This window comes from Drosophila ananassae, chromosome 3R, assembly GCF_017639315.1.
Source record: "Drosophila ananassae strain 14024-0371.13 chromosome 3R, ASM1763931v2, whole genome shotgun sequence".
In the NCBI taxonomy this organism is placed as follows: domain Eukaryota; kingdom Metazoa; phylum Arthropoda; class Insecta; order Diptera; family Drosophilidae; genus Drosophila; species Drosophila ananassae.
Genome location: NC_057930.1, coordinates 20,055,059 through 20,071,765, shown reverse-complemented (window position 1 = coordinate 20,071,765; position 16,707 = coordinate 20,055,059). Strand labels below are relative to the sequence as shown.

The 16,707-nt window shown below is 38.9% G+C and overlaps 1 protein-coding gene and 1 long non-coding RNA gene across 2 annotated transcripts; both read left to right on the top strand.

The window, feature by feature from the left end:
• The first annotated feature begins 2,826 nt into the window (after positions 1 to 2,826).
• LOC123257404 lies at positions 2,827 to 7,908 on the top strand. The gene is made up of 3 exons (XR_006507451.1): positions 2,827 to 3,287; positions 3,345 to 3,373; positions 7,539 to 7,908. It is a non-coding gene; the product is annotated as an uncharacterized LOC123257404 (long non-coding RNA).
• A 2,195-nt stretch (positions 7,909 to 10,103) lies between these two features.
• LOC6498258 (antigen 5 like allergen Cul n 1) lies at positions 10,104 to 12,215 on the top strand. Its single transcript, XM_001962379.4, is given in 4 exon segments — positions 10,104 to 11,240; positions 11,298 to 11,540; positions 11,542 to 11,696; positions 11,753 to 12,215. Coding segments are annotated over 4 exon segments (876 nt in total). The 5' UTR covers positions 10,104 to 11,141; the 3' UTR covers positions 12,132 to 12,215.
• The last annotated feature ends 4,492 nt before the right edge of the window (positions 12,216 to 16,707 follow it).

Sequence of the window (16,707 nt, the reverse complement as noted above, 5' to 3'; positions counted from 1 at the left end):
AGGATTAATTGATGGCATGCAAACAGTATTAAATTACTGGGTCGGCACAGCTCCACTGAACTGGGTAAATGCTTATTGTTTTGAGTTCACAATGAAAGTGCCTCCATCCTGCACAAATGGTTAAGCAATTTGTAATCCTTTTCTGCAAATTATTAAGAGCTTGCTTGGTTTTGAAGTTTCAATGCAGACTACCAAGGTTTTGGACATGAAAATATAAATTAAATATGTTTGAAATACATTGTCAAAATAATAAGAACCTCTATGACATTAAAATTTACGATCTAGTTCTCAAGAACTTAAGACCATTTGAAAACAACTATGGTGCATTTCTAAAAAAGGACTAAGCAAGTTATAATTATAAAATATTCATTATATTTTTAAAAATTGTAAATACATCTTAGTAATAAAAGTCTATCTAAAAACCTTACTTTTAAAGCTTTTGCATTTTTTTTACAAACCCAAGCTTGGTTTCAGTAGGTTGTGAAATACAAATTACCCTTCAAAATGTCCTTCAAATGATACTGGAACCTTTTAAGCTTAAAAAGGAAAGCTTTCAAGCTTTCAATACTCTTTTCTTGTGGATTATTAACTTTCTTGGCAGCTAGGAAATTGAACAAATATATCATCCAACTATATCACATTTAGTTTTGTGATGCTTTCAGACATTTTTGATGAATTTAAATGTTTTATTGTAGTCTGTGGATTGTAAAATTTAAAAGACAATACAAAAATGTAAAACTTTTCTTTATTTCTCAGGGGAGTTTCTGTTAAAAAGCAACTACATCAGACTTGAAAATAACAAAAACTAAAAAGGTCGAGAGTGCAAAAGTTTTCATTGCCCGAATTGTTGTTTTTATAGTTTCCAGTTTGGGGCGACCCAAAAGGGCCAGAACACTTTAATTTGAATTGCAATTGCACAGAATGTGCAACTGAACGGCAAAAACAAGAAAGGAATATATATATATATGTATGTAGAAGGAAAACTATGTACTAACACGAAAAGTGAAACTGACAACAGAGGAAAAGTTTCGGCACGTTTTTGTTATTGTTGACGCTTATGGGCGACGCAATGGCGTCGGAAAGTTCAAGGTCGGGTCGTCATCATTATCATCGACGAAAAAGGGTCTTTTTGCTGGTTATGTGACAGTGCTCCTAATAATTAGTTAGTATCATAGGTCACTGGTCCCGCAGTATTAATTAGGCGCATCTGTTGACATTTTCTCGCGACGATTTTGATTAATGTTCAAAGGGCCATCATTTGGCGCCATCTGGCGACGGTCTATCCAATAAGTGTCAATTACTGTAAACTTTTTGGCAAACATTTTTCTCCTAAAATCGACCAACTAGCTGGCGAAAACAATACCACCAGCCGCAGCTTTGCGGCTTGGTGCACAATTTACGTCAAAGTCTCCATTAATTTACTTGTTTTAGCCGTAATTTTCTTGGTAATAAAATCTGACAGGACTAACACGCTGTCTTGGCAGACGGTCGCAGGACTTTAAAATAAACACCCTGTCATGCTACTCGATTGTCTGAAGTCTGGCCTTGTCGCCTTTCATTTTATTTTATCTTATTATACCCTTGCAGAGGGTATTATAATTTTGGTCAAAAGTGTGCAACGCAGTGAAGGAGACATCTCCGACCCTATAAAGTATATATATTCTTGATCAGGATCACCTCCTGAGTTGATATGAGCATGTCCGTCTGTCCGTCTGTCTGTCTGTCTGTCTGTCGGTTTCTACGCAAACTAGTCTCTCAGTTTTGGAGCTATCGAGTTGAAACTTTGCACACACCCTTCTTTCCTTTGCAGGTAGTATATAAGTCGGAACGGCCGGGATCGGTCGCCTATATCCTATAGCTGCCATATAACTGATTGATCGGAAATGCCATAACTTTTGGTGTTTTTTAAGTTAGAGAGTTGGGACTTTCCACACATGTTATATTTGACCAAAATATCTTGTGTACAAAATTTCATAAGGATCGGCCGACTATATCCTATAGCTGTCATAGAACGATCGAAATTGGTATAACTTTGGTGTTTTTTAAGTTAGAAAGATGGGATTTGGTACAGATTCTATTTTGGGAAAAATAATTCAATATGCCAAATTTCATAAGAATCGGCCGACTATATACGATCCGCTACATATCTAATAATATAAGATGCGTGGCGCCACCTAGCGGACTGCGACTGAACTGCAAGGGTATATCAACTTCGGCTCCGCCCGAAGTTAGCTTTCCTTTCTTGTTTTTTTTTCCTCCAGACCAATGACGTATTACCCTCCCCAGGTAGAAAATTTCTCATTTGACTGGCTTGGTGTAGGTGGCTCGTAACTGAGATGAGTTTTATTGACATTACTATTTTTGTAAACCAGATGAACGGAAATTTTCATTTATGATTTGTCCTTATTTTTAGCTCTGATTTAAATAGGCTTTCCATTTCAATTTGGGAGCTTTAAATCAAAGTCTGAAGTTCAGACTATGAACTGAAATAAAAGCATTTAAATCTGATTTATTGTTCATAGTGTAAATAATCATTTATGATTAAAAAAACAATAATTACTGAATTTTTCTTTAATCTATGTAAATAAATTTATTATTACGGGGGATTATTATTTACATAATATTTGATCTGATTATACTCGCTCTCTACTCTCTAAAGAGCTAAAATGTGGCTTTCAAGGAGTATCACTTCCTTCCCTCACTTCCCAGTACTCCTAAGAAAAACACATATAACTCTTATTCAAGTGAGACTTATGACTCTAAAGCATCAAGTTCACTGGCACCACTTGACTTTTGTTGATTGGCTTTCAATCATCATAAACCAAAAAACAGAAAAAAGGAGGAGGAGCTGCCAGCATCAGCGTTTCCCTCAAGCATCATAATACCCTCCTCCTTTCGCCGGCACATTATTAACCCAAAATGTATGCATTATGTTTCTGTATGTATTTTCATTACCACCACGCGTGCAATTATTAATATTTTATGCACTCTTCCTTTCCAGGAGCCAGGATCCCTGTCACACCGCCAGGATTCCCACACCTTCGGGCACCCTCGGGGAAGTCAGACGTCTCATCAGCACAATGGAGCAGACAGGAAGTAAGCGACAGACAAGCGGTGAATGGTCCGGGAAATGGGGTGTTCGTGGGAGGCTTGGGTGGTCGGCGACATTCCCTTCCAGCCACCTGTTCGCCCCTCTAAGCGTAAACACACGTTAAATACACTAAATGAAACAAAGACAAAGACGCCGAAGGAAAAGCCGAGCAGGCAGGAAGCCAGCAAGCGTTGAGGTAAATTGCAGAAGACGTGCAAGAAATTATTACAAGTAACATTTATTTTTATTAAAGCAACCCGGAAAAAAAAGACTGAGCGACAGGTAAGTCGAGCAACAAAATTCTTTGAGGGGCGTAGAAGGCGTGGCCGCGCTTTGCTTTCCCAGCACGTCACACACAAAGTGATCTCATAATCATCCGCCGTGTGTACTCTCCTTGGCAGCTATCCTGCATCATTTCTACAAAAGACCCCTTTTTTCCCTAATTCCGCATTCTTTGCTTTATTTTTATATCCACTTCCTTGGCTGCTGAAATAAGAAAATGTTGTTTTTTTTGTGCAGATTAAATGTTTGTCGTGTGTTCTTCTTTTTTTGGTAAAGAGAGAAGGCTAAAAGCGACTAAAGATGTTCCAAAGGACATCAGTTTATAACGTTTTATTAGCAGTTATGCCTGCAATTTCTTTCATCTCCGCCGTAGCCTTGCCTCGTCCTGTCTCAATAATAAGGATGTTGCCAGTCGAGTTGGCTTGCTGCAGGTGAAAGGAAAAAGCAGTCCTTCGAAACGGGCTTGGCAACAGGCCAACACCCACAGCCATGGCCGAAAAAGAGGCTGTAAACAAGGTTCTATGGTAAATAGGCTCAGTATGAAAATCATAGTTATTATGATGCATTTTCCTCACTTTTTATCTCTTTTTTACTTACTTTTAAAAGGTACTTGGGTGGCAATTGAAACTATATTTAAGATATTTTCCTAAAAATCACATAGCAAAATCAGAAATCTGACTTCTGCAGTTTATTCATGCCTAATTAGTTATGCTTTTGGATTTTAATAACTCCAGCTGCACCGGCCAGGGCTTTGCAAACATTAAACTGCATAGTTGAGCACACAACTGGCTTAAGTAATTAGAAGTCGATTACATGGTCGCGGCTTAGCAGGAAGAGGCATTTATGGCTGGCAGAGAGCGGATTTCGCGAAACTTGCCAACAAGTTTGAACACATTTCTAACGCATTCAAATGCAAGGGAGGGAAAACTAATGCCGTCCAACTGGAGCTAAAATTGCAAGTTAACTTCAAGCCAAAAGTTGCACACTGCAGAAATCCTGGCAATTAAAAAAAGGACTAAGAAAAAAAGAACCAGACAGAGGGGGAGAAAAGAAAGCCACGCTGACAGTTGGAAAATGGCACTGGCTAAGGATAAAAAAAAACGCCCGCCAGCACTGCAACAATTAGCCAATGTTCCCTACATACCACCCTCCATCTCTCAGCTACCTCTCAGCCCCTGCCCTGGCAATCCACACAATGACCCCAAACGATTCAGCCAACTTGAAATATTTGCTCACACACATGAGGAGGGCGGCGGGGTCGAGTCTAGAACACGACAAATTGGCCACGATTCGTGCCTAATTTTTGGCTGACAACTTTTTACTGGGCTGCGCCTGTTAGCCCGGTTTTCTGAACAGCAGTTCTGCTTTAAATTCCCTATGGTAAAATATATGTTTTTTTGGCAATAAAAAAGGGCAATGCACTTTATTTAATTGAATGCCAGACGCCTTTGGCAATATTTATAGAATTTAAGAAAAAAAATCTATCGAAAGATTAAGTGCGGGTATAGATTTTAAAATTTAAAGTGTCAATAAGTGCCGCAATAAACTAAATATTAAATTTTAGAAAATAGCTTTGTTTGCCAATTAAATAAAAAACTTTTAATTCTTAAAATACTATAATTTCAACCTGCTCTACATACATAAATAGAATTTTGAAATCAATTGCCCTTGGGGTAGATTTTAAAGAAATTGAATACCCAAATGCAAAAGGCTTTCATCAGACAATTCTAGCCAATCAAACAAATAGGCAAACAAATCTGCAAGCTAAATAAATTCCACATCCTTCCCCTTTCATTCATGGGCGCTCTGTGTATTCCATAGATGGTTAAAAAACAACAGAGTGCCTGGAAAAATGACCCAAGGCAATTGGGAAAACTGTGCAGAATTGAAAAATTGAAAATCCTTCTAAAATAAAACCAGTACGAACTTTTCACTAAAATCATTTCTTGTTGACTTTTGCCAACCGGCCCACAAAGAAATTGGAAACACATCAAAGGATGGCCGCCGAGTGAAGGAAAGTTTTTTAATTGGATTTATAGATATACATCTATAGATATAAGGATAAATATTCAGATCGCCACTGAACATGACGCAATAAAATAGAGATTTGTCCACATTAAGCAATCAAATTAGTTTTAAAATTCAATTTCGACTTCACACCACAAATGCAAAACTGAAAACTGTCAGTAGCGCAGTTTGTCGAGGTTTTCCCCGTCAGATACTTGCATTTAAATTGACAAATGTCACTCACTGCAGATATCGTAACAGGGTCCTGGTTTGGTCTGAGGTTAATGCCTTTCGAATCTTTTTGCCCCTGCCTGGGCTTGGGAAGGGCAAAAGTCGTGATCGTAGAGGCTACGGGTCCACATCCCATCACATCATTAAAATGCAAAATGCCAATCTCATCCATGGTAGTGAAGATGTCAATCCAAAAAATCTTTACAATCTGTCAGAGAGATAACTACACTTATAGAGATAGATAGACTTATAAACCATTTCTTAAAGACTTGAACCTCAATTCTCTCTTAAAATATAGACAAAACTTTCGTTGACCTTCTTTAATTTATGCGTCCAAACAACGACAAAAAAATATGAGCTTGAAGTGGCTTAGATGGCATTTGAGAGCAAGACGTGGGGGGTCTCGATAATACATAATACCAAAGGCGATTACACTAATGGTGATTGGCTTTATGCTTTATGGTGGGCCCGGGGACGGGGCAGAGAACCAAGTTAACGGCTGCAACTTTGGCCTAACTGTTGATCACCAGCCAAGTTTGTCAAGCACTCACAAATCTCTTCCCTGGCTTCCAGTTTTTTTTTGTGAACCAAACTACTTAGGAACTCGTGACAAAGTCATTGACTATATGGCATTTGCATAGAAATGCAATTCTCGGCCAAACGAAAACGTATACAAGCCGCGACTGAAACTAGGGAAGACGTCGCCAAACTTTTATATTCCATTTGCCCCGACTCCTCGGACCATGCCACATAATTTCTGGCTTAGAAAGTTTTCGAGCGCGTAAATTGCCAACAACACCGCCAACCACCCGACACCCCCTTCACACTTATGTATATCCCCTACAAATCGATTTTGGCTTCTAAAGCCCAAGCCAGGGGCTATTTAACCGTTTATCTGTATCTCCAGCTTCACTAGCACTCCCGGATTTGGCCGGCAAATAGTTGGCCCAGCATATTGACAGCTTGTTTAATCATAAATTCCATAACCTAAGCTCCCGAAGACAGTTTACGAGGAGATTCTATTTTGTTCCATTATTTTTTGGTATTCTCTGAGTGGGATCTGGTGGCGGGTAGAGGTAGACTGGTACATTGGAGGGATATTAGGCAGCTTATTACAGTTTTATGTTTAATATTGGGCAAGATAATCAAAGTAAAAGTATCTGGATTGTCTGCTTTAATATGGGATATAAGATTTCAGAAAATTGTTAAAATTAAAGCCACTACATGACTTTTTTGTTACTTTTTGGAGCTTGAAACAACATCTGTTACCAAGTGCCAGAAAATGTTACAACAATTAACACATACGCGGAACGCAGCACCAAAAAGTCAGAGAGCGTGCAGGTCAGAAACACCAAAAAAAAATTGAATAAAAAATATATGTACTGGATATATGTCTGCGGCAAACTGTCACAAAATCACGTCGCTGATTTTTGGGCAATTGAACGAAACGCCTGCGATAAAAGCATTCCGGTTCATTCATTATTTCCACAACGATACCCGGTCCCCATCGACCAGAAACAATGGCAACCGAACCATTTTTGGGCTTTTAGAATTTCACTATTTTCATTTTATTTTTATACTCCGTTTTGTATTTCTGGTTTCTTTTTTTCTTTTTTTTTATTGTTGATTGGCATAAAAGTTTACCCCAATGGAACTGCAGCCGACATTTGACTTTTCAAATGACCACATCAGCCCACGGCGACTAGTGGACATGGGGGAGGGTAGAAGTTGCAAGTTGCAACCCCTCTCTCCTCATTTGCACTCTACAAAATTTTGTCACATTGACACAATGAGGCCATACCCGAGGTCTGGGATAAGGATAACAGTGTGTATACCTGGCCGGCAGCTCTCTTTAACAATTGCATTTTTAATGTTTGCAAAAAACAAGAAGAATTTCCATTATAACCTCCACGTTTTCTATTCACAGACTCTCAGCTGCCCTGGAGCAACAATCGATTCGAGCTTGGCCTTTTTTATTCCTAATTGTAGTTTGGTTTTTTATTAAATATGCAAATATTCTTTAACATGCCGAAATGGTTAGGCTTCATAAACAACAAATTTCAGATACAAAAGACTGTGTTTATTGTTTTTTCCACATCAATACAATAAAAATATGTTAAGAATTTCACAAATATTGAATGTTATGGTCCAATACAATGGTCATTAATAAAGTGATCCTTGTAGAGGACTTTAAATAGTTTGCTTTTAGTTTTTTACCAAATACCTCTTGTCCATCAACTCAGTTGCGTTTTCCCGAGTGGAAAATGCTTTCTTTATAAGTTTAAAAAATATAGTACGTTGAAAATTTAACAAAAAGCAAGAAACTGATTCGCTGTTTTTTACACTCCTTTATTTTCCTTGTTGCCAAAGGACGAAGCACCGACATAACTTAATGACGTCGTTTTATGTTTCACTTTGGCGGCGGAGGCAATAAATTCACTGGGTCTTGGGTCTTACAGCGTTGCTGTTTTTGGCCTCCATCCTACTAGCTGTTGTGCAATGCAATTTTTGCACCCGTATGGATGGGGTGGCAATTCTTTCAAACCATTCCCGGGAATGCAATACACTCGCTGGGCTGGGCAGGATTACCGGAGTCGAAATCAGTACCGCAGCCAACATCAGAGTCAGAGTGTGCTGTGAAAGTGAAATTCCTGGGGCTAGAAAACACCCGCATACATGCCGGTTGATTCAATGCCTGGGTAAATATTTCACATGACAAGCCACATTGATAGAGAATCCGGTGGTGGCATTCTTATGGGGCATTGCACTGTCAGAGAAGCCCAGCGACCATCCAGCATGTAGTTTGATTTTCACGGAAGTCCTCAACGCTTGGGTCTAAATTTAGTAAAGTATTGATAGTCAACCGGAAGAATATTTAAGCTGATTATTCTGTGGGAAAGAGTTCACCAAAAAATTATGTATTTGTCTAAGAAAGGATATCATTATTGTTGCTCTTTTCTATCTCTCACAGAAACCATCTCTTCATGCTTCTATTTAAATTAAAACCAGCTAGTCTTTAAGCGATTTTCCAAAAATTAATTGAATTTGTTGGTTAGCGAGAATAAAAGCAATAGACAAACAAAGCATCAGCAACACCATCATCAGTGACAGTTGTCAGTGGCATTCGCAGAGTGTATGAAATATGGTGTGCTTTAATGTCATTGGCACAACAAGGAGTGCACACAAAAACTTGCCTGCGGTTCCTGATATGCCAGACACTGAAAGCGACAGCCCGACAGGGAGGATGAGGGGGTACAACAAACAGGTGAAAGAATGGAATGCATTTTCACACCTGGATGTTGTGCAAGTGGCAAGCCAAGCTTAACCAGACTGACAGTTTGCTTTGCCAAAAAAGTGTCAAAGAATTCTTAGCCTTGCTTTCCTTGGCTTAAAGTATCCACTAAGATTTAATTGAATAGTCTGCATCTGAAAAGAAATCTTATAAATTTTATTTTCAAACATGGAAATTTATACTTTAGCTTTAAATGGCGGAAAGTTGTGTAACTGAGAAGTCTCAGGATAAACTCAGAACTAACCAAAAGTTCGGGAAATAAAATATGCCAGACCTATTACACGGACAATTGGGAACTGATTGGGCCAGAATCATTGAGGTATATGGTTGCTAGACCAGATTGATTGCTGTGTGCTGAACAGGTAAAAATTCAACAAACTACAGACTCCTTTCATACACAAACATATATGTAGATGTGTACGTTCTTATCCTGTCTCAGAATCCTTGCCGCACTTGGAACCTGCTCTGCCGCAGGGTCGCCGCAAAGTATGCAGCAAGTTTACACTTTGCCAGAGCTCCATGGTTGGGCCGTGTAATTTGAGCGATATAAATAAGTAATTAGCACATAGTGCAGGTGCACTGACATGTCAAACATTCTCCACACTCTTTTCGATCGTTCAGCCCCACCATCACACCCCATTTAATGGCCTGCTTAGAGTGCAATTTGGGTTCAAGTCTTTTGTTTTAGCATAACGATGCTCATCCTATCTATCATACGTGCCAAACATTATGTCTTTTCTTAGAATTTTTCATGTTTGCTCCTCATAAGGAGCAGCGACCTTTTAAGCAGGGTTTAAATTAAAAAAAAGCTAAGAAACGCAAACATGCTCATGAAAGTGGCCATTTTGTTTTTCAACAACTAATTTATGCTTCTTGTGGTGGGGTCACACTGCCGACAGAAAACACTTATCGATAAATCTCTGATTTTAAATCTTAAGCTTTAAGTGACTAAAAAATCAGTTTAAGTATAAACTTAATCCACTTGAAGTATCGAAATTTTAACAGAAGGACATACAGTATGTTTCAATGAAATTTAAGCCATGACAGAGCATCTGCATATGGGCCAAAATGAAGGCTGTCAGTCTGGCGATTTTGTACGGAAACCAACGCCAAAGAATGGCAGTAAAGTGAAGTTTCAATATAGCTGGGATAAGAGGATTGTCGTCGGCATTCAGGCCTCGCCATTAAGTCAGGCAATTAACATTAATTATGATATACGCTCGATGACTCAATTTCTTTTGGGCACTCATGTCGTATACTTCATCGCATTCGTTTCGCATTAAAAGCATTTTTGCGGCAGCAGCACCCGAAATTTAATTTCTTTTTTCCCTTCTGTCATGGTTTTCATTACCTTTTCCTGCAACAATTTGTGTTGCTGATTTCCCCATTGGATTTTTGGTGCGGGGGCTGCGTAATTAATTCGGATTCCAGCAGTGTATGGCGGTATGGGAATATGTGAGCCATCAGCCGTCAAATATGTGAATATGGCAATCGATATGACAATTTGGTGCATCCATTTTCAGTAACTAATTGGAAGGTAAAAGCTCTGGGGAAGTCGAAACATTGTAGTGGCGTTTGTATGGCGAATATATGGCGCTTTGATTGCTGGCATTGAAAAATTCCATTTTTTAACTAGAATTGAAAATTTGTACCAATTTCAGCAGCCTAACGATATATTGATGCTTGATATACTAATATTTATTTCACTATTTAAATTTTAGTTGGAATTTATACATCATGGCAACGAACATATCTATGAAGATAAAATAACTCTTTGAAAAAAACTTAACGCTAAAAGTTTACGAGACAATTGTTGTCAGCACAAAAGAAGACAATTATGGGGTTCTTTTTTCTTTTAATTTCCTCATTAAGAGAAAATACAGAACTCTGTCCGGCACTTAAATCGTTTTCATGAAAGACTGACTGACCTCTTTATTGTTTGGTTTCTTCATAAATTATGCTAATTTTAGGGAAACTTAAATTAAACTCAAGAATGGAAAAAACTATTCTCAACTTCTTACTTAATTGAAACTCCCAGTAGATAGAGAACACACAAAACTAAATTTCTTTTAAGCTGACAAGGCTCGTCTTATATTTTTTCTTACTATTTAATTTGTTCCGAATAATCGATTTTACCCTAAAGAGGCGTTCAAATTGAAAGCGGTTACTAAATGTTTACGCCTCGGCAGTAAGAGCTTAGACCTTAAACAGGCCAAAACCGCAATGATCTGGAGCTGAATGTTGCCCACAATCGCCTTGTGGCATGCCACTGATGCCAATAAGTGGTGTTCCAAAAGATTATGCAACGGCAAACACACACTATGCCGGGATCATGGGGTAATATTGCTATAAAAGTTTAATATAAATTTTAAATATGATATATTTACCTTGAAGCGATATTATCCGACATGTCCCTCACATGCCACGTCCAGGATAAGAATGCAACAGGACTTTAAAGATATGATTGTAAACAAACATAACGATTATAGAAATAAGTTTGCCGGGGGACTGGCAAATAATACGAAAGCAGCCAGAATGCCGTTTATCAAATGGGATGATGAACTTGCCGCAATTGCCGATAGTTTGGTGCGACGCTGTCAGCCCTCAAGGGACAAATGTGCAGTTTCCGAAAAGTATGTATCATTCTGCGGAAGTCAGTTTTGCGCTAGAAAAGTATTATTGTATGACTACGAAGAAAGCAGCTCTTAAGAAACAACTGAATACATGGTTCGATCCATTAAATCACCTGGATAAGGCACCTAATCTTTATTTTACAACAAACGCTAAAAATTTGTGAGTCTAACACTACCCTGAAATGATTTTATAATTTTTACATTTATAAATTTTAGAGGCCATTCAATTTACTACTATCAGGTATTGAGAGATCGAGCTAATCGCGTGGGCTGCGCCCTGGTGGAATATATTCGACCAGCTCTTGTCCATCAACTGCTCAAGTGCGTCTACAACTGCGGAGTGACTCCTTGCTATGAGGAGCTCAATCCTGTTTACGAGCACACAAATAATAAGGCAGGCGAGGCCTGTGAGACCGGTACACACGATGTTTACACAAATCTCTGCTCCGCACGGGAGCCTATGAAGCTGTGCGGGGACTCCTCCGAACTGCCAAGCACAAATCCAACCATTCCACCCTACGGAAATGATTTCTTGGATTGGACGTTGCCTCCGATTCCTGCTAATCCACCAATTCCACCAGGTGACGATAAATAGATGAGAAATGAAAGATGAAAAAAATACCTTTGAATGTAATACATCAAACAAATTTTCCATATTAGGTTCGAAATAAAACGAAAAATCCAAAAACACAAATTGTATTGCACTCAAGAATCGAATTTTTTGAAGGGTCTCCATAAGTTTTGATGAAAAATGAAAAAAATAATTCGTTCCTAGATTTTGATGCAGATTAAAAGGGAATCGATGTACAAATCGTTTAAGATATTCCGCTCAAGAATCGGATAATTATTGACAAAGATATAGCCATCGCTAGGGGCTATTTTGAGGCTCCATGCATTTTTCAAGATCTTGAAGGGGATCCTTCAGAAATTTTGATGAAAAATCCAAAAAATAATTTGTTTCTAGATTTTGATGCAGATTAAAAGGGAATCGATGTACAAATCGTTTAAGATATTCCGCTCAAGAATCGGATGATTATTGGCAAAGATATAGCCATCGCTAGGGGCCATTTTGAGGCTCAATGCATTTTACAAGATCTTGAAGAGGATCCTTCAGAAATTTTGATGAAAAATCGAAAAAATAATTTGTTTCTAGATTTTCATACACACTAAAAGAGAATTGATGTACTAATATTTTAGAGTTTTTCGCTACGGGTTTCCGCCGAATCATACCGATATGGAAAACCAAAAAATAGGATGAACTACGACCAAAAGATTGTTGTAAACACATCTCCCACTCGACAGAAAAATAGAATTTTTCAGAATGGGTGTGGGGGGTGATGTGTGTGGGATGTGCGGTTTTTGACAAAGAACCCAAAGACAAGACCAAATGGCCAGGCAAAATATGAAATAACACGATATACATGTACATATACAGGCCTCCCATGTGAGCCTGGTTTTGGTGGAGCGGGCTGTTAAGGCCACCATATATGGCACCTGGGGAAATCAGGCAGCAAGCGCTCACATCCAGGCCTCGTTCTGACACTTGAACTGCAAACTGTAAATGAAATGAAAGCTACCACATACAAATAACACAAAACATGACAACAAGTTGGCCTTTTCCCTCATGCTTGTAGTTTGTAGTTAAATTGTTTCGATGCAGATGTAGAACTTGAATAGAAAACAAAAAATTAAATGAATAAATATGAAATACTAATGTTTTTTGTTTGTTTTATCCCCAATTTATTATTTGATTACTCTTTTAAATCACAGCAAATTGCCTACATTTGCTAATAAGATAAGATTATAATGTAAACTTACCTACAAACTTTAACTTTTCTGCAAGATCCATCAGTAATATCAATCAGCGTATTTCTTACTCATTCCACATTTTAATGGCCGTCGGAATTTATTAAATAACCGACTTGACTGGAGTGGAAGGAGAAGGATGGCCAGACTGGCTCTAACCGCAATTTATGGTGACTTCACTTCCGGTCTGTGGGAAATAATTCTTGTTAGGCTGCCTGTTCGTCCTGCCGAGGTAATGGCCAGGTCCTGTCGGGGTCCTGCCCTGTGTGCACTATGTTTGTGTGTATCTGTCTGTGTGGGAAATTTCTTGTCATCATTTTCCGGCGACTGCAAATTAACTTGCATAATTGAAGCTTCAGTGGAAAATTTGGCGCCCAGTTAATCATCGCATTTTATAACACGTCGGGGGTCCTTTTAGTCCTTTGCCCTTGATTGATAAATTATGAGTCTACCTAGTGCACAAATCAACATCATTATCTCTATGGATTACTTTTGAATTAGTAAATTAAAAAAAATAAGGAAATTCTATTGAGAATCCAGTTTAATTAAACAAAGGAAGCTATATCATTTCAAAGGACCCAGTTTCACCATTCCAGGATTCCCTCCAGTCATTATGCACAGTCAGAGACAAAAATGACGACTCTGGTCTCGATGTCCTTGGCAACGGCGCCACAGAGTCCTCCGGAAAAAGTCAAGTTCCGAGACACACATAAATTCTCTGGTGCGTGCGGTTTCTGGGCTCTAGTTTTTGGTAGCACTAAATTTTGCAAATTGTTAAGCACAATCCGAACTGCAAAAGCCAATGACTGCCACTTGGCAGCATCCAGCATGCTGAATTGAGTTCTGAGGAATTGCAAAAAAAAAGAAGGAAGAAAAAGGATATTTGAAAATAAAGGCAAGTGGAGTATAAAACGAAAATGCGAATGCGAACGCTGGCGGCTTGTTGCCGGCATTGGAAATTTACGAGTGACACAAATGGCCTTCATTGCTGCATTGCAGTTGCTTGGAAATGAAATTAGGAGGAGTTCATGGAATGACAAGACAAATTATCAAATTCTTAAAAGGCTTAACTATGTCTTGGCAAAGTATCTTGGCAAAAAACAGAAATTGTAGTTAATATATAGGGTTATTTGTCTCTCAAAGGAGTTCAATTTGCTTTTTTCAAATAAATTATAAGTATCCAATGAAAGATAAAATACTTGTAATGAGATCTTTAGTCCTAGCACTAAAAATAATACAATTTTAGTTTAAGCTTTCAACACCATTCCACATGCCTTAGTTCTTTAATCCGCAAACAATGAATCTATGGCATATAGAATAGGGTCTGAAGTCGAATCGTGGGATAACAATAAAGCCCAAAAAAGAGGAGTATTTCCTCGAAAAAGGACCAAGTTAAAGACAAAACCATGTGCCACACATATTGTCTCCTGGTGGCCTGCCAAGAAAAAATAGGAGATGAAAAAACTGGCACCATTCTGGTTTTCGATTCATACTTGCTTTTGACCATGTCAGCACAAACATTAACAACAGCCAGGAGCAACAATAACAAATTTCTCAAGCTATCGAAATTGAAGTGACAAAGTTTGTGGCGTCGGCGGCTTCCTTTCAGAGCCTGAGCCATTCCTTCCGCCCCAAATCCTCAGAACGTGGCTACATTCAAGAATATTGTTAACAAGGAGAACATTGTGCCTGACAGGAGGCCACAACTTGTCCCAGGAATCGATGTAGACGAGGGCTATGGATATTTGTATTTGCCACTCGAAACAATAAATCCACTCGAGGGAAACCCCGAATTGAACACAATAACACAAAAAAGAGGAGGACTCTGCAGGATCTGAGCTTGTTTCGGTTTTGGTTAACTGAATTATTGCCAAAGGTTTACTCTTTGGCCTAAAAGGAAACTGCTGACCAATAGACCTATTGACACGGAATCAAGGCTACAACAAAACAACATATTTAAAGTCCTAGTTGGTGGAGTTTCCATTTCCTATCAATTACAAATCACTCGCCACTTCAGTGGCAAATCGACAAAGTCCCTAAGTAATTTATTAACTAATTGCATTGCCAACGAAAATCAATTAATCAAATTGAGTAGAAGCCACAGAAACAAGCGTACTTTGTCCTTTGATTAATTGCGATTAAAGTGAATGACGAATGGAAATGCATTTTCGGAGTGGTCCTGGCTGTCCACAAGTCGAATCAATCTTCGTCGCGACAAGTTTCCTGGCTTTTTGATGTGATTTGGAACTTATCCTTTTTTCCTTTTCCTTTGTGGTGTTAGAAGTGAAAGCTACGGACTTAGGTGTTTTGTTGATAGAAGAACTAAACGCACAACTTTAACTTCCTTACAGTCTCATTTCAATTTTTACTTTAATATGCCCCGCAAGGACATACCGCCTGAGTGTATGCCACATTGTAGGCTGCATGTCTGTTGTCGTCTGGCAGAGGCACTTGAGACTGACATATAAAACAAGTCTAGCTCCAGTCTCAAGCCTCTTGGTGTGGCAGCCTGCAAACTTGTTAGCCAAGAATCACCGAGGCAGACATGTCCATCTCGGCTACGTAGCCCATCTTTCAGTCCAGTCTCCCCACCACCATGGTCACAGGCAATTTGATGCCTGATATTTTTGCCATTTAGTTCAATCAATTTGTCACAATTTCCGTCGGAGTGCATTGAAAAAGAAAACGTCGGAAAAGCGCTCTGGGCACCGAAGCTATTGAAAACATAATGGTCCACCCAGCTCAATAACGAGGTGGTGGGAGGATTGCCAATTGCCAGGTCATTGATCAGATCTACGCGACAAACATAACAATATGGGCCGGACCAGGCCGCAACTGGCACGTACTCCCAAAATTTGTAACTTGTTGGAATCATTTCCTGCGTCTTAACCCCAGAAGGGTGAACAACTTTTAAAGCGAAGAGTCAATACAAAGAATCAAATATAATATCCTTAGTAAAACCTCCATGAGATGAAAAGGGTTATGTTTAATAAAAATATCTGCTGTACCAATAAAGGGTTAATACTTTAGTTTCCCCTCAGCCTGTTTAGCCTTTTTTCAGCCCCATTTCTTATGGTTTATTATTTTTTAACGACAAAAAACTGCACATCGTTGCATACCTGCAGGCCCAGCCATGAGTTATGATATAATGGCAACACACACCGTTTCCGTTTAAACCCAATTTCTGCCCTATCCCCTCAGACTCCTATATGTCCTGACCTGGTTGCTGCAGGAGCTTCTATTAAAATTCAAGTGCGCCGCAGCCCAGTGCAAGTGAGTGTGGATTCTTTGGTGTGTCCCCTGTGCGGAAATTACATAGTAAATTTTACCACAAAGTCCAAGCCAGGCCAGGACCAAATAGACCA